General features: G+C 67.0%; 1 protein-coding gene and 1 pseudogene across 8 annotated transcripts in view; one reads left to right on the top strand and one right to left on the bottom strand.

Moving 5' to 3' along the window:
• The window catches only part of KCNT1 (potassium sodium-activated channel subfamily T member 1), a 62,880-nt gene that overhangs the window by 27,636 nt on the left and 17,615 nt on the right, over nt 1-17,629 (bottom strand). For 3 of the 8 annotated variants that reach the window (XM_032308116.1, XM_032308120.1, XM_032308117.1), the window contains exons 1-2: nt 9,991-10,188; nt 5,015-5,056 (exon numbers count right to left, since the gene is read on the bottom strand). The exons of 4 other annotated variants lie outside the window; for them this stretch is intronic. In XM_032308116.1, coding sequence (XP_032164007.1) covers nt 5,015-5,056; nt 9,991-10,145 — 197 coding nt within the window. In that variant the 5' untranslated portion in view covers nt 10,146-10,188. Of the gene's footprint in view, nt 1-5,014; nt 5,057-9,990; nt 10,189-17,629 lie in introns of those variants that run through there. One more of the 8 variants, XM_032308118.1, reaches the window with a different exon arrangement.
• Nucleotides 11,917-15,342, top strand: LOC116570674 (annotated as a pseudogene).

The following is a 17,629-nucleotide window of genomic DNA, read 5'->3' as shown; positions in this document are numbered from 1 at the left end:
AGTGCTGCTCTGGGCAGAGTACACGCGGCATAGACGTGGAGGCCGTCCGCGCCGGCCCTGGTCGTGGGCCCTCGGGAGGGGCCTCGGACTGGGCACCCGCACCTCCCTGCCCTGCTCTGGTCTGGGGGCCTCGGCCCCGGCTACTGTGGCCTCTGCCGCTCACAGGGCTCAAGAAGGGTCCCAAAGGAGACAGGGGTGCTGTGGGCCCCTCTCCTCTCTTGCGTCCCGTGCAGAGGGTCCCCCAGCCACAACCTGGACTCCTGGAGCCGAGCAGCAGGAAGAAGCTTCCATAGACCAGGGCGCTCCGACCTCAGAGCCAGTGGCCAGTGCACTTCCTAGTACCCCAGCACATGCCCTGAACCCTGACGTACGCCATGGTACCCCAGCACAAGCCCTAAACCCCGACACGTCCTCTGTTCCCCAGCACACGCCCACGGTACCCCAGTATGCCCTCTGTACCCCAGCACATGCCTCGTACCCCACTGGACCCCAGCACAGGCTTATTTCCTCTCTCCCCTTGGAGCGCTGCCCGCTTCAGGGCCCCTGAATCCCATCTTCCCCTGTAGCTGTCACCTGGTGCAGGGTTGGTGGCCCCCGAAAGTCTCTCTGGGGAGTTGGTCAGGCAAGCCCCGGTGGGGCCTGCGCCCGGTCTGGTCATGTCAGGAGAACAGATGCGACTCAGTAAGTCCGAGGGTCTCCCCAGGGCCCCAGAGCACCCAGCTTGGGAACACACCCTCCCCGCCACCCTGGCCCGGTCCCAGCGAAGCCTCGACATGGGTCTCCCCACACCACCTGTGCCGTCCACTCTGGCTTGTCCCTGGCCAGCAAGGCCCCGCCTGCCCTCGGGCACTGGTAGCCGTTGGGCACCTTCCTCCTCAGCTTCCCGGGCACTGACCGTGCTGCCCCCCACCCCCACCCGCTCTGGTCCCCTCCCTCGGCCCCGGACTCCTTGGCCATCCCACATCCCAGCTCTGAATGTGCGATGCCCCAGGGCTGGTCGCCGGTGTCTCTCGACGCCCACCTGACCGGCCTGTGCAAGGTGACTTTGAAACCCCCGCTCTCCTACGACGCCCTGCTGCCCTCCAGCATCGCCCCTTGGGGTGTTGCTCCCTAAACCAGCAGGACCAGCCCCTCCCCAGGCCAGAAGCGGCTTCCTCCCCCACGTCAGACCTCAGAGCCACCTCCTCCCGGGGCCACCCTCTATGTGGCCGAGTGGCCCCTGTTCTCTCCCTTCCAGAGGTCCCGGCACTTCTGCCTCCCCTGCCTGTTCCTTCTGGAAGGCTGGACGCCAGCCGGTGAGACAAAGGGCAGGAGGCTAGAGTCCCTAGGTCCTTCCCGCTCTCTGTCGGGAAAACCCAGGGGGCCCCCAGCTCCTTCCCTGGCACCCCGACCCTGACCCAACCCGGCCCCCTGCCCCTGCTTCCCACCAGCCCCTCACTGCGCTGGAGCTTTTCCCGATCGATCCCCACCGCCTGGGCCCACGGGGTCAGGACCGCCGACCTGGGGCTTGTTGGGCCCCGGACACCGTCGCTTCCCTCCCCTGCTCCGGAGGAGTGGAACCCCAGTCACTCCTTGGCCGGCCCTTGTCCCCTTGTGGGGCAGCTGCAGACACCCATCAGGACAGCCCCCAAGGCGGTCGGTGGCCAGCAGCCAGCGGCCTGTGGATGGAGGCGAGAAAGGCTGGCGGACGTGGCCTCGTGGACCGAGCCTGCAGGGCCGGGGAGCACAGGAAGCCGCCTGAGCTTTTAATTTTTCATGAGCTGCGGCTGCCCACTTCTAGCCCGGCCACGAGAGTGAACTCCGAGCTGTCCGTACCCCGAGGTACAGGTGCTGATGAGCGTGACAAGGCCCAGGGGGCGCGGGCGGACGCAGGAGGAAACGCCTTCCCAGCCGCCCGGCCCCGAGGCCCCAGTGCCCCCGCGGGCTGGGCCCGGCTGAAGGACGCGCTCTGGGTTTGGCGAGCTGGCGGGAAGACGCGAGGGTCCCCGGGGCCACAGGCAGTCGGCCCTCCTGAGGCCGCTTTGCTGTCCGGCTGCTCCGCAGCCCCCGCACCTGCCTGAGCCTGGGCCTCCTCACCTGGGGAAGGAACAGTGACGGGACCGTCTGCCACATCGTCTGGAGGGAGCCAGGCCTGGGCTGTTACCTGCCCTCTTGGGTCTCAGGCTGCTTCCTGGGAAATCTGGCAAAGCGTTCATTCCCGGATGGAGGATTAAGTGACTGATGGCCCCTGTGCAGGGCCTGGGGCTTGGCACCCCCCGCCCCCCGGCTCGGACTGATTCGGGGCGCCCACAGTGGCCCGCTCTGGATCTCACACTGCCCCAGAGAGATGGGCCCTGGGCCTTAAGTCCGCATGTGTGGCTGCAAATGGGGCGTGGCTGATGCCCTCCGTGGGCAGGGCTGTGACCCTGGCTGGGGCCACCCCCTCCCCTAATGGCTGGTCCCGCTGTGGCTCAAGGCCCTGGGACGGGGCTGGGGACCAAGCTCCCAGGAAGCCGCCCAAGGGAGAGCCGGGAGAGGGGCCCTGGGAACCCACACACGGTGCGGTGGTCTTGGGGCGGGGTGTCAGCCCCCAGCGGCCAGCAAACTCCGCCTGGACACCACAGGCCAGGACAAGCAAAGAGGTCGACCTTTCTACGTGTCGTTCTCGGCAGGAGGCCTGGGGTAGGACTGGGCATGCCCGAGGCCCCTGCTTCCTGCTGTCAGGGGCCCAGGAAGAAGGTCGGAGGCAGGGGTGTCCCTCAGGCTTGCTGCGGGTGGGCCTGGTCTGGGGCCCAGAGGCTGCGGGGAGCCCGAGGCTCAGACAGCTGGGGTCAGGCCACCAGCCCCGAGGACCGGACGGGCTCAATGTGGGCCCTGTCCCTGGGACAGTCCTCAGTCCTCAGAGGTGAGTGGCTCTCAGGCTGGTGAGGACGGGTCCAGGCCGAGCAGACAGAAGGGCCATCTCGCTGAGTCCCGCTGTGGGGGCCTCAGAGACTCCCAACCACACTCATCCCTCCATGCACGGAGAGGAAGGTCTCACAAGGCCTGAGACTGGCCAGAACCACCCAGTGGTCACAGGCGTTGGGGGTCTCCGGGATCCCCATGAGACCAGGACCTCATGAATGTTTGGGGTGGAGAGTCAGTCCCCAGCCTGCTCTGCTGCATCCCCAGCCAGCTCGTGTTTGAGGGAGGCCCACCGCCCTCCTGGGCCCCACGGTCTCGCCCACGCAGGAGTGGACCCGTGCAGCCCCCCTTGTGCCGGCAAAACAGCTCAAACTTCCCTCACCTCATGCCAGGACAGGACCCACCAGGCAAGGGTGGCTGTCCAGTGGTGAGGCCGGTCGAGGGGAGGCGGGCGGCCGTCCCTCTCCCCGCTGCCCGGTGGGCTGCCGGGTAAACCGACAGGCAGGCCCTGGGGAGCCCTGGCAGGCGGCTCCGGCATGGATGGCCTGTGCCGGGAAGCTCCAGAGGCAGGCCGTGCTGTCAGCCAGAGGGGAGGGTGGCCGGACACTAAACCCGTGGCCACAGAGCTGTGCCCTCCTGTGCGGCCGAGATCCCACTGCCCACTTCCCTTGGCTCGCTGCCACGTGCTGCCGGCTCCACTGGCAGGTGCCCGGGAGCTCCCTCCACACTGAAACCTACGGACAGACAGTCAAGAGACAGGCCGGGGCCCAGGCCTACCTGCTAAGCCCGAGGCCAGCTACTCTGAGCAAGGGCAGGGCAGGTGAGCAGCCCAGGGGCCCAGCGCAGGACAGATGTGGGGCTAGCGGCTCCCCCGTGCCCCAGCTCTTCCTGAGGCCTGTGGGCGCAGAGCCGGGCGTGGAGGCACAGAGCACTGGCTGGGGTGTCTGCAGGGTGGCGGGGCACCGGGGGTGGGGTGGCGTGGGCACGAAGGCTGCTTTTGTCCCCGCCATCCCCAGCCCCCAGCCCCCAGCCTGCAGACCCGCCTGTGGAGGGCGGGTGGCCACATCCTTCCCGTGCCCCGACCCTCACCGGAGCTGAAAGCTCTCCTGTAGCGCCTGCCTGCGGCCAGGGACCGACTGCCAGAGACGTCCCCTGGGTGGGCACCCTGGAGGAGCACAGCAGCCGGGGGAAGGGGAAGAGGGGGGTGGACAGTGGCTTCTCAAAACAGCAGAGGAGCCCAGCCTGGGCCTTCCGGGTAGGGTGGTCCCACCTGGGGCCTGCTGCGTGCCTGTCGGGGAGGGCCCGGTGTGGGTACCCTCGGATGGGCAGGGGCCTGGGAGAGCCTCTGTGGCCCGGGGCATCTGCTCTACCGGTGACGACTCTGGGGGGTGGGTAGGACTTGTAGCCTCGGCCCCTCGGGGGGCTGCACACGGTCCACATCCCCCGGGCAGCCTGGGGTGCCCCAGAGAGCCCTGCGGGCAGTGGACCCCCCATTACCCACTGCACCACAGGGGCCTAGGCCCGCCCGGCCTCCTGGCTGCCACACTCCAGACTGGAGAATCCCAGCCCCAAGCCTCAGGCCACAGGGAGAGCGTGGGCAGCGGGATGCCCCAAGGGAGGGCGACCGTGTGAATGGATGAAGTCAGGCTGCACTGACTTCATCAGTGCCACACCGAACGCCGAGGGCCTGGGCAGGATGTGGCCACTCTGAGAACGACGTAGGTCTCCCCGGCCTCAAAGCCACCCTCCACCTGACCTAGATCGGAGCTGAGCCCAGGAATAGCCTTGTGCCCGGGGCCTGGACCAGCGCACATGGCCCAGGCTGGGTGAGGCAGGAGGGTCCCAACAGTCGTCTGCCTGTCCCCATCCAGGCAGAGGCTGGGGGTCCCCGCCTCCAGACAGCCCTGTTTCCCACTGTAGGGCACCGCCCGGGGGACTCAGCCCACGCTCCAGCCCTCAGGCCCACATCTCCTGTTGGTGCGGGGAGGGGGAGGCCGGTGCTGCCTTGGGCCTGCTCCTGCCTGGAGTTCCCCCCCGCCAGAGTGGGCAGGGCCCGAGCCCCTGCCTCCCTAGGGTGCCGTGGGTGCCAGGACCCCTGCCTGTTCCCGCGGGCGTCCCTGCAAGCACTTACTGAGACAGAGAGGACTCCAGGCTGAAGTCTTCCACGTGAAGCCTGGGGACAGACACAGGCGCTCACGTCAACACGGAAGACGGATGGACGGGGGGCCTGGACTCCTGGACCAGGCGGGTCACGGACATTCAAGGAGGCGCTGGGCAGGGCCCGAGGGAAGCGGAGCGAACCCATGGGCACGCACCCCTCCCCGACCCACGGAGCCCTCAGGCGGCAGAGGGGCCCACGGGACACAGCCTGCAGCGGGGCAGTGACCGTGCCCGGAGACCTCAGTGCCCTGGAAAGCAGCACAGCGCAGGCAGCAGCCGGCACATGCGTCCCCTGCCCAGGCCATACCCCACCCAAGGCCAAGGCCAAGGCCACCTGCCTTCAGCCCAGGGATTAGGAAAGGATCAGTCCATTCAGCGAGCGCTCACTGTCCCTGCTCCTGCCACGCCTGTCCCCAGCACCACAACCCTGGCTCCAGGGAAAGGCACTGTTAGCCCCACTTCCCACCAGGGAAGCCGACTTGGCGAGAGCCAGTTCCCACATAAGGCGCGACAGTCAGGGCTCCCTTGTCTCAAGTCCACCCACCTGCCCTCTGCTCCCCTGCTCTCTATGGGCCACAGAGCCCATGAGCCCTGCACCCTCACCTCCCAGAGAAAGGACAGGCCGAGGCTGGGTGCTGATGCTTCTTAGGGGGTACCCAGGTGCACCCCCTCCACTGACCAACCACCAAACGGTGGCTGCCCTTTGGGCCGCCTGCGGAAGGGTTCTGCCAACCTGGCCACACACAACTGACCCCAAGACAGCTGGGCCTGGGCTGGAAAGGAGGCGGGTGGGAGCTATGGGGCTCTGGGAACTGGCCCCTGGGGGGCTGGCGGGGGTCTGTGTGTGCCGAAATTCTACTCTTCTTTGATGACGTGCTCTTAATCCTCAAAGCAGCCACGTTCCAGAAGAGGAAGCATGGGTTCAGAGAGGACCACTTCTTTCCCAAGGCCACAGGCAGGAGGAAGGAGCCGGCCTGTAGGGCTGGGGCAGTCCCTCGCCATGGGCTGGGCCGTAGGCACTCGCCCACCCGTTCCCTGTGGGTGGGCAGGCTCCCCTCCCAGCACCCAGCCCGCAGCTCCCTGTGCTGGGGTGGGCAAGGTGGGGCCACAGGACTCTCTGGGAACGAGGTCTGGACGGGGTGTGCGGAGCGGCTGGGCCCCCCATGGAGCAGTGGGAGCCAGGGCTGCACCGGGCCTCAGCCTGGAGTCACCGGGTGCTTCCGGCAGAGTCTACATGTTTGCTCAGATTCCCTTTCATAGACCCCGGCACTGCCCCAAGCCCCAAGTTGGGGTGACAGCTGTCCCAGGAGTCTGGCAGGGCCACGGCCGTGGTGGTGGAGCCAGGAATTCAGGGAGAGTGGGTGTGGGGCCCTGGGGGGGCGGTGGTGTGGAGGGTTGAGGTTCCTGGAGGAGCATGGGGGCCACAGGAAGGGGAGGAGGGCGAGTGCGCCTGGGGGGAGGGAACTCTGCCTGCCGCTGTTGGACTGAGACAGGCAGGCTTGGGGTCAGGGCAAACACGTGGGGTCCTGGGAAGAACAGCAGGAAAGCAGGACCACACTGGCACCCCGAGGACCCCCAGATGTGGCCGCGACGCTTGGGGCTTGGCACACTGCGCGCCTGCGCGGGAGCGCGGAGTGAAAGGTGTTTCCTGCAGTCCTGGCGCCCCTTCCCTCCTCAGCCCCAGTTCACAGATGCTCCCGGGGTCCTGCGTGCGGGGATGGGCCCTGCCCCCCCAGGCCCCTCCTCAGTGGTCAGAGACGCGGCGGGGAGGGACAGACTGCGCCCAGGGGCCGCTCAATGCCGCCCCCACCTGGGCTCACAGGGATGCTAACCCAGGCCCGGCGCCGGCAGCCACCTGTTCCGGCCCCGCCCCCGTCAAGCCCCGCCCACCAGGCCCACCTCCGGGCCCCGCCCCCACACCGCAGGCCCCGCCTCCCCCCGAGGGCCTTGGCGCGGAGCCCCTGGCGGGCAGCTGGAGTTCCCCTCTACTCCTTAAACCCTGCCTGTCAGCCCAGCTCAGAGAGACCCCGCCCCAGGATGTCCCCTCCCCTGAACTACCAATGGCGGGGGCACAGACAGGGGCACGGCCAAGTGCACGACTCCTCCTCCGCCCAGGCCCTCCTGCTCCCCTTCCTCCTTGGGGACGCCTCTTCCTCTCTTTCTGCCCTGCGGACACCCTGGCCTCCACCTGCCGCCTCACACCGGGCCTGATTTCCATTCTGGCCTCTGACCTGCTCCTCCCCTCCCCTCAGAGCACCCAGACCCACAAGAGGGTCCTGCCCTTGTTGTTCTCCTGGATGTGCTTCCAGATGCCCCAGACTCAGCTGCCCCCGGGGCGCCCCTCACACCCGCCCACTCCCCACAACTCCCACAGCCCCCGACTCTCTTTCCTAGATCTGCAGCCCTTCCCTGCTCACTGGTGCTGCCTTCACGCCTTCCGGGCTGCCCAGCCAGGCGTCCCCTCCGAGGATACACCAGGGACCCCTCCTTGGGTGCAGAACCCAAACCCCGGTGGAGGGCGTTCCCAGTGATCAGGCCTATCCTCTCCCGCCCTGTCTGCCTTTCCAGGTCAGCCTCCCTGACCTGCCATAGCTCCTGGGAAGAACAAGGCCACCCGGCCTGGGGTCGCTGGGGGCACAAGGGGGCCCCAGAGAACAAGGCCACCCGGTCCTGGGGTTGCTGGGGCCACGGGGGGGGGGCCCAGAGCAGCGCTGACGCCTGTGGAGGGCCCACTGGGCCCCCTGCTCAGAAGCTCTCGAATGACGACGGGCTGCATCACTCCAACCTCCAGATCCCAATCTCTAACCATTGTCCCCCTCGCACACCTGGCCTCACAAGGCATTGAGGAGGCAAGGGACAGAGGAAAAAGGAGGAGGCCCATGAGCTCTGAGCCCAGGGAGCCTAGGCTGGGTGTGTGTTCGGGAGGAACCCATGCGGGCCCACAGCATCCCTGTGACCAGGGAGCACTGTGTTGGGAGTGGGTGGGTGAGGGGCTTGGGCATGGGACTGGGAGCAGGACTTCCCTGGGCCTCACTGCCTCCCCAGCACTGGTGAAGCATCCAGGCCCGAAGAGCTCTGGCCCTGGCTGGCCCCAGGGGGCAGCCAGGCATGCAGGTGAGACCGGCTCAGGAGCCGTGGCCCCTCGCTCCCTGTGACAACTGTCTCCAGCACCCGGACCCTGGGTGCCGGGTGCTCGGTCACATCTGACTGCCTACGGAGGCCTGCAAGGCCTGCTCAGCTCAGGAACCTGTTGTGGGTGCTCTCTGCTCCCATCCAGAATGAACCTCGTAGCATGTGTCTAAAGTCTGGGGGCAACAGGCAGCCGGGCTCCCGGCCCCGATACTACGCAGCCTTGGAAAGTGCCCTTTGCTCTGCGCGAGGAGGCTGATATGGGTCCCACACTTCAGGGGCTGCTGGGGACAGAATGAGCCCCTCACGTAAGCACCAGCACGGAACTGGGGGCAGGAGAGTGCGGGCATGGGAGAAGGCTTCTTGGAGGAGGCGGCCTGGCCATCTCCGCTCCCGTTGGGCACTGCAGGCTCAGATGCGGCCTGGGCAGGACCGGCCGTGCCCGCGTCCCTGCAGGAACAGGGGCAGCGAGGGAGCCGATCTCTTCCCAGGGCCGGGCTGGCTGTGACCAGAGCCTCAAGAATCACTGCCGCCCACAGTGTCCAAGAAGCCATGGAGGGGAGAGAGCCGTCCTCAGGGCTTTGGCCAGCATTCGCTTCCTGCCCACCCAGGCTGCCCATTAGCTGCCCCGAGCCTCTCAGACACGCTTCGCCTCCATTCTCGACAGTCTGCTCCAGGGACTGGGAGTAACCACTGGGCAGCTCCAAGGAGCCGGAAATGGGGTGTGAAGGCAGGGAGGGGCCTGGACAGCCTGCAGCCCGGTGGGAGGGGCACGGGAGAGACTCCCTAGGCACCCCTGGTTCTGCCATCTGCCAGGCCAACTCCCTGCCAACCTCCGCCCTGACCTTAATGAGGCCTGGCGCCCCTGCCCCTGGGCTTCGGCCCTGGCTGCTGGCTCAGCCTGGAGGGCCCCTGCCGACCTCCTGGACTCCCTCCCCGAAGACCAGCAGCCCGGGGAGCCCCCGCTCTCCTCACCCTGGCCCAGCCTGCTCCTCTCTGCCAGACACAGGATTCCGTGCCCACGATGTGTGCCTACACCAGGGCGGGTCTGATTCATCTCTGTTCCTCCCGCAGCATCTAGAAGGGCTTCCTGCACACAGAAGGTGCTGGCTAAGTACTAGTGCTAGCAGTCCAAGCCTCAGTGTCCTCATCCGTGAGATGGGGGTGCTGCGTGCCACCCTGCCCGTGAGATGGGGGAGCTGCGTGCCCCCCTGCCCTCAGAGGAACTGGAGAAGGACCCGTGATGCCCCCTCCTCAGGAGAGCCCCCTCCCCAGGAAGCAGACCTCCTGCACCCTGGGGGCCACTAGCTTGGGGCATTCGTCCCCAGGGAACCTGAGACCTGACTATGTCCCAGCTCCAATCTGCTATGCAGCCTTTGGCCAGGCCCCCTACCTCCCTGGGCCTCATGCTGCCCGCCTCTGAAGTGGGGATGAGGACGCTGGCCCTGCCTCCGGACAAGCAGCCACTAGAACCAACAGGAGTGTGGGCTCAGTGAGCCAGGGCAGGGCAGGGTCCTCGAGCCACCTGGCACTGTGTCCGGGTCCTCTCTTTCCTCTCCCCTGCAGTCTTACCTGCAGGCCCACCGTACCAGTTACTGAGAGCAGAAGGGAGTTGCGGGGGGGGGGGGGGGAGGGGGGAACCACAGGCTCCGCGCGCGCCTGGGTGAGGGTTCCCAGTGGGGAACCCAGTCATCGCCCCCCTCCCCGGGGCTGCAGGCAACGCGGCAGGTGCAGCCCAGCGGAGCCCGTGCGAGATGCGAGCGGCAGAAGCAAAGCCCCTCCCGGCGGCTCGCGGGGACCCCAGGCACGCGCCCCTACCTCTGGCCCACGTCGCTGCCCACGGAGCCCCCGCCGCGGGCCGGCAGCAAAGGGCTGAGGCCGTGAGGCTCCTCTGGCGCCGAGGCGCCGGCCGGGGCGCCCCCCGGGCCCGCCTTGCCCTCGGACGGCGAGCGCGGCAGCTTGGCCCGCGCCATCCTGCGGGAGCGCACGGGCGGGAGGCGGCGGGGGCGGCGCTCCCATCTCGGCGCCCCGCCCCGCGCTCCCCGCGCCGCCGCCGCAGTGGATCGGCCCGGCCGGGCGGGCGGGGGGCGCCGAGAGACCGTGGGGGGGGGGCGGACGGACGCGCGGGGGAGTCCCGGCGGGAGGGGTCTCAGCGCCCAGGGGCCAGCGCCGCCTTGTAACGGAAGTAGTAGTAAGAATCACGACAGTCACGGCGCTGGGGGAGGGGAGCAGTAGTGGCGCGGTGACAGCTGGTGGCTCTTGGCCACTCACCTCCGCAGGCAAGAGCGGCTGGAGCCCACGAGCGGTGCTCAGCTGTGTGCCCAAGTCCCAGGCAGCTTGCGGATCCTGGGGACTCAGGTGGGGCTCTGGATGGCCTGCGGGAGCTGTGCCCACCTGCCAGGCCCCCAAACCCACGCTGGCTCAGGTTGGGTGATCCCACCCCCGCCAGGTGGGACATGCCCGATCTGTCTGCCCACCCTCCCTCCATCCCACAGGGCCATCCGGTGTTCGCAGGGGCACTCGCTGAGCAGGGCCCGTATGCTAGGCTCAGCTCCGTGCCAGGTACAAGGGCCCTGCTTTGGACAAAGCAGCTGCTTCGTGGAGCCCCGTCTGCGCCTGATGCCCCGCTGGGGACGGCTCGGGTCACCCCGGCGACTGGGAACAACTCGGGAGACAGTGCAAGCTTCAGTTTTGTTAAGTGGGGAGATGCGGCACGGCACGGAGGTCGGAGGTGGCTTCCCCAGGAGACGGAGGCGGGGAGAAACAGTCTGAGGAGCCAGCAGGTGAGGCAGGTGAGGCGCTTGGCCAGGGAGCTGCCAGCAGGTGTGGGTGTGGGGGGGTGGGGGCCGAGGCTCTGGCTGGAGCCCGCTGGGGGCAGGAGGTGCTGAGAAGCACGGCTGAACTCAGCGGCCAGCACTCCAGGCTTTCCTGACTTGCCTGAACCCGGACGCCCAGACCGGGGGCTCCAGCTTGCCTGGCTTCTGGAAGGTCTGTGGAAGGACGGTAGGCCTCAGAACCCGCAGCCCCTGCTGGCCCCTGCCCCGACATGGAGAGGCAGGACAGTCTGGCACAGAGCCATTTGGGGTCTCGGCAGACCCCCAGCACCCCACGGGGCTGTGCCCCCATCAGGAATCTGCCTCAAAGGAACAAGGTGTTGATGTGGCAAAGCCCCACGCCTGCTCCTGGGGGGGGGTGCGAGGAGCTGGCGGACACTTGTCCCCCTTCCCGCGGGACGACACGGAGCGGCTGCCCCCAGCGAATGCGGGGCTCTGGGCAATGCTGTGGCTCCTTCGCTCAGTAAGGAGCAGGGCGGGTGGCGGGCCACCCCGGGGGAAGGAAGCCGCGGGGCTCCTTGGGAGTCGTTTTCACCCACAGACAGGACGCAAGCTCGTGGTCGTGTGGCCACGATGGCGCGGCGCCCGCCTGTATGTGCGCAGACGGCCAGCGCGCCCGTCCACCGCAGGACAGCCTGCACATCTGGCCGGACGGCCGCGTCCGCCACGGCTACCCTGTGTTCTCCCATTCCTGGGTTTTGAGGGCACTTGGTCCACATGCAGCGATGGCTTCCGAGGTCCATGGTAAGGGGGACCAAGGAGGGTTTTCCCAGTGTTATGTATGACGGGGCCTAACGGAAACCCTCGGCTGATGTGCAGGGACGGACCACCAGGCGACCGTCAGCACCGCTCTGTCTGGAGTGGGTGGCGGAGGCCCTTCCAGCTGGCCTGCTGCAGCGCTTACATAAGCTCTGATTTATTTGGAAGATGGTCATCCAGTTTACTGTACAGTCCCTGTTTCCTGGAGGAGAGACCCCGGGCATGGGGCACCAAGTTCCCTGGCCACAGCACACCGTGAGCAGTGTCCCAAACTGCCCACTCCTGCTGGGCTTGGACAAGCTCGAGCCCCGTGGCTGCGGCAGGGGGGCGGAAGCCAAGAGCCGTCTCCCTTTCCCCAAGCACTACGAACACGGCTTTCCTCCTATTGCTGGAGCAGCCCCGCGGAGCAGGGGTCGCTCTGCATCTTCTGTGCCCAGAGGGGCTGGGCCTGGTGGAGGCGGGGAGCACAGGTGGAGGTTGCCAGGCTTCGGGAGGACTGGATGGTGGGGGAATCCACCTGGGCTGAGGGAGTGGGTGGGCGGTGATGCCCCGAGACGGGGAGGACAAGAGGAGCGGATGGGGTGCGTTGCCAGGTCCACTCTGGGCACCCTTCACGTGCCTGCCCCACACTGTCTCGTGGGGGACTGGGCGCCCACGCCTGGCACGCTGTGGGCGGCGGGGCTGGAGAGGGACTGCAGGTGGGACGTTACAGGTGTGCAGGCAGGGAAGAGGGCTGGCCCCAGAGCCTCGAGCCCAGGGAGAGGCAGAAGCTTCTCGAGATGGGGCTCGGGAGAACAGGAGCAGCAGGCAGAGCGCGGGCCGGGGACCCCCAGGCGGGTGCCGGCCTCCACCCTCTGAAGCCAAGCTGGGGTGTGCTTGCGGGGTCCTCGGCATCCTCACCCACAGCCCCATGTCGGGAGAGGCGACCCGGGGGGGTGTCCTGATGACAGGCACCGTCGCCGGGCCGGGGCGGTGCCTGGGCGGCTCCTGGGGGCCAGGGAGTCCTCGGAAAGGTGCTCAACACCGCCAATCACGAGGGCAGCGTGACTCAAACGAGACGCCACCGCGCACTCGCCGGGAGGGCGGTGATCGACCCACAGAAAGAAAACGTGCTGGACATGGAGAACTGGGCACCGTGCGCGTCACTGGGAACGCGAGAGGCGGCGGCGGCGGTGGGAGGGCCTGGGGCTTCCTCAAAGAGCTGAACTCGGTTTCCCCGTGAGCCGGCAGCTCCGCCGGCAGGAAGCAGAGCCTCCGGGAGGCAGTCGCACACCGTGTCCGGCGTCACACACAGGAGCTGAACGTGGAAGCGGCTCAAGAGCCCAAAGACAGAAGGAGGGCGAGACGCGGTCTGTCCACACCACGGAGCAGCATTCGGCCTCCGAGAGGAGGGAGCCCCAGCACCGGCTGCAGCGCCGCGGAGCTGGGGGTCTGGTGCCGGCAGAGGTCAGCCCGGCACCGCGGGACCAGGTCTGTGTGAGCAGAAACGCCGCGGGGGAGCCGGACCCACAGATGAGGGGCGCGGGGCGCGGCGTGGGCCCGCGGCTGAGGGAGGGGACAGTGTTTCACTGGGACAGTTTAGGAAGATGACACGTTCTGGGGAAGGCTGCCCAACATGCGTGTGCCCTGAACTATGTCCCTACACACGATTAGGATGACAAGTTTTCTGTTACGCGTGCGGTTCGCCGTGAAGAGAAGCTGGCAGGGAAGGCAGGGAGCCCGGCCAGAGGGGCTCCCGCTGGGCCAGCAGGGACAGGTGAGCACCGGGACGGGCAATGATTAAATCGTGGTGGAGGGGTTTCCTGCCGCTGCCGGGACAACTCACCCCAAACTGAGTGGCTGAGAACACGAGTTTACCATCTCATAGTCCTGGGACCCCAGCTCCACGCTGGGCAGGGCTGGTTCCTTCTGCAGGCTCTGGAGAGGGATGTTCCCCGTCTCTGCAACTTCTCGGGGCCCAGCCTCATGCCGCTGACCTCTGCTTCGGTGCCTCCGCCTCCCTTCGAGGACTCTATGACACCACGGGGCCACAGCAAAGATCCCCCACATCAAAAGCCTCCACCTCACCACATCCGCGAAGGCCCTCCGGCCCGTGGTGGCGACACGCGCCAGGTGCCGGGAACTGGGGTGTGGGCGTGCTGGGGGCTCCGCTGAGCCTCTGTGGCCCCGCGGGTGAACTCGTGCCCACAAGGAGGGTCAGAAAAGCGGCCCTGCGGGGTCACGGCCGGGGCTGCCAGGACACGCTGCCTTGCTCGGGAAACCGGTGACGAGAGAGAAAGAATGGTGTGCGGTTTTTCTGCCTTTCCAGCAGGAGTTCTGGGTCAGGGTACACACCCAGCTCCCCTCGACGAAGTAGCAGCAGCAGCTGCAGAAGCGCGTGGTTGACACTTGGGGGCGAGACTCGGAGGAGGCAGGTGGCAGGGCCCCGCGGGGATGCTCCTGGAGCTGCGGTCCTTGGACGCACATGGGGTCTGTGCAGGGCAGCGGGGGGCTGTGCCCGCCCAGAGCAGGGATGAGCAGCCAGCCCCAACCCAGCAGGATACGGGGCCACGTGGAGGCTACAGCATCACCTAAAAAGTCCTTCCTATTTGGTCCACGAGGCCTTTGGGCCCAAGAGCCAGCGTGTGAGGAAACTGGAGGCAGGGGGACAGGCTGAAGCCCCTGGAAGGGGCAGCCGGACGCAGCTGGACTGCAGGCAATGCCTCACCCCTGCCAGTGCTGCAGGGTGAGTCCGGGCACAGCCTGGCTCCGTCTGTCCTGGGGGCTCGCCAGGCTTCGGCCCCGTCCACGGGGCTGGGCTCTCTCGCCGGCAGCTCCTCCAACTCCTCCAGACCCCGGCGGGCGGCCGGGCCCCTGGTCTCGCTGGCTGCCCCCTGCTCCCTTCCCCAGGGCTGCCTCCATCTTCGGCTGTGGCCCCCCATCTGGAGCGCCAGGCACCGGGTGCCAGAGACCCCGTGCCTCAAACCACCCGCTCTTCCATGTCCCGCCAGAGAAGACGTCCTGCTTTCAGGGCGCTCATGCGACGGGACTGGGTCCCCCAGAGAATGTCCTTCTGATCAGCTCAAGGTCACGCTGAGTCTTCTTAATTATACAGTGGAGTCCCACCCCGCGCAGGGAAGCAGCGCTGAGCCAGCGGCTCGGACAAGGGAAAGTGGGTGTCCCGACCCCGGGGCTGGCAGGGCCAGCCCTTCCGCGGCTCCCTCCCTGCCTTGCCCCTGGGGTGTCCTCCTCGGGCCTGTCTCCAAATTGCCTTCTGTAAAAGGGCCCGTCGTGTAGGCGCAGGGCCCCCTCGACGACCTCGTGACCCTACTTCCACACAAGGACTCTTCTGAGGCCCTGGGGGGGTTGGAACCCCAACCTGTGACTTTAGAAGTTCAGCCGCTGACACCGTGTCGGGTACTGTGAGGCCGGGTGTGGCCTCCCACCCCATTCACAGTCCCGGGCAGCCCTGGAGACCTTGGGGAGGCCGCCCTGGGTGGGAGCTGCTCGGAATCACGAGGAGTCCAAGGATCCCAATAACCAGACAGGACACAGGACTCCTGGTCTGAGCAAACCAGTCGCGAGGGGTGAGCTCCCCCCTGGGCAGCTGCCGCCGCTCCCCTCCCGGGGACCCCCAGCCCCCACTCCCCCTCACACCCTCCACCAATCCCCGGGCACCACCAGAGGCTCCCCAGCACATGGCGTGAGTCTCGGGGAGTCCCCTGTACATGCCGCCGGGAACGTGTTGTCGGGAGACAGTGGCTTCCCAGAGTGGGGCTGGTCCGCGGGCCGGGGCACACCCCAGATGAAAACGGGGTGGTTTCTCCCGATGGCCACTCTCCCCCGATAATTCTGTGCATTCCAGTGCCCACGGCTGTCCTAGCGGGGACCGTTCCCTCCCAGTTCTGAGCCCCAAAGTCCGTGGTCAGTACCGCAGGGCTGTGACCCCTGGAAGCTGCCGTGTCCCTTGGCTTGGACCGTGTCCCCCTGATCCTTGCCTCTGTCCTCATACGAGCTTGTCTGTGTAAAATCACTCTCTGCCTCTCTCTCTTTTCAAATTGGGGTAAAACACACATAACAAAATTGACCGTTTTAACATTTTTTGCCTCCTTCTAATGAGGACACTTGGGACAGCGCTTAGGGAGAAGCCTCTCCCCGTCCTAAAATCCTTACTTTGGTCCCACTCTCAAAGTCTCTGCCGTCTGAGGCCACATTCACAGGTTCCACGAATTAGGACGGGGGCATCCTTGGAGGACTATCATTCAGCCGACCTGGCGGGGGGTGGTCCTGGCTGGCTGTCTTCCTGGGGCAGCTCCCACAGCCCACCCGTGTGCCCCGCTCCCGCCCAGCAGGTCCAGAGGAATGTGGCGGGGCTGGCTTGTGGGGGGTGCCGCTGCTGTCGGGGGCACTGCCTGGCCATGGGGCCACATCTCCCCTCAGGGCATTAGAACCCCTGCCAGGCTCAGCCGGAGTTCTTGGCCACAGGCCCCTCCAGAAGGAGACACAGGGCTGGGGTCCTTCTCCCTGCTCCCAGCCCCTAGTTAATTGCTCTGGAAGGGCCTAGAACGAAGGACAAACCGGCTGGAGAGGCAGAGCAAGACCGAGCAGACATGGAGACACAGAGACAGAGGGAGACAGTCAGCTGCTGGTTAGCTGCAGGGGGGTGCGGCGCGGGCAGGGCAGGCCCCTGGGGAGCGTCTGGGGCTCTCCAGGGGCTGCACACGGGGAGAGCCCCGGGTGAGCTCACCTCAGCCTCTCGTCCCTGCCCCACCCAGGGCCCACTGAGGCTGGAAAGGGGCAACGGAGGAGGGAGGGAGCCAGGACGTGGGCTCCCGGGGCTGAGGAGGCAGCTGGCTCACCTCCCAGAAGGGACTCCCACCTCTAGAAAAGACAAAGGCGCAGTGGGGGTTGGCCGGGGCCTTGCCAGGCTTGGGAGTGTGGGTCTCCTGCCCGGCACCCAGCTGTGGAGAGGAGAGGTGGGCACCTCGGCCTCTGTCCTCACGTACTCCCCTGCGCACCCGCCCTAGGCCCCAGCCCCTGCCCAGCACAGACACCTCCTCCCTGCCCCTTGCTGCCCCAGGGGAGCTGCGTTCCCTGCCTGCAGGTGGCCTCCTTCCTGAGCTCTAGCGAGGGTCAAGGTCACAAAGGACGCAGGGCCCCCCCAGCCCCTGAGCCCTGGGAGCCAGGAGCCGTTGTTCCCACAGGCTGGGGGAGGCCCAGTGGGAGGGAGCCTCTCTTTCTCCGCTGAAAAACCGATTTTCCACGTCAGTGTAGGACCCGCTCCAGAAAACACCCCAGCAAAAGGACGGGCCACGTTATTCCCAGACTCCATCCAACTTCCGTGGGCCAAGGGTCCCACCGGACAAGGGCAGGAACCACCCTGCAGGCCCAGGGTGCCCTCCACAACCCCACGCCACAAGATCCCTTAGTACCCAGACAAGGGGGCAGGTGGCTGGTCCCTGGCTTTGGAGCCCCCCCGCCCTTTATCCGTGATAGCCGTGTCAGCGTCCTGGGGTGCGGCAACCTGGGACTCATCTTCTGCCCGTCCCGAGGCCAGCGGTCCTTCTGGAAGCTCCAGGTTAGGGTCCTTCTTGCCTCTCCCGGCTCCCGGGGCCCTGCTCCTGGCTTGAAGCCACGTCCCCGCAACCTCTGCCCTTGTCCTCTCTTCTCTAGGGACATTGGCCACGGGGCTCGGCACCCACCCTAACCTAGAATCATCTCACCTTGAGAGTTTTACCTTGATCACAGCTGCAAAGCCCCTATTTCCAAAAAAGATCGTGTGCACAGGCTCTGCGTAAGCATGCGTTCTGGGGCCAGGGCGGGGAGGCTCGCTGCAAGCACTGTTAGGGGTCTGGGTCTGGGGTACTCTCTGCAGCCCACCCCTC

This window comes from Mustela erminea, chromosome 12 (genome assembly GCF_009829155.1).
Source record: "Mustela erminea isolate mMusErm1 chromosome 12, mMusErm1.Pri, whole genome shotgun sequence".
Lineage (NCBI taxonomy): Eukaryota > Metazoa > Chordata > Mammalia > Carnivora > Mustelidae > Mustela > Mustela erminea.
Note: the sequence above shows the minus strand (reverse complement) of the source record. Positions and strands in the feature narration are given on the sequence as shown.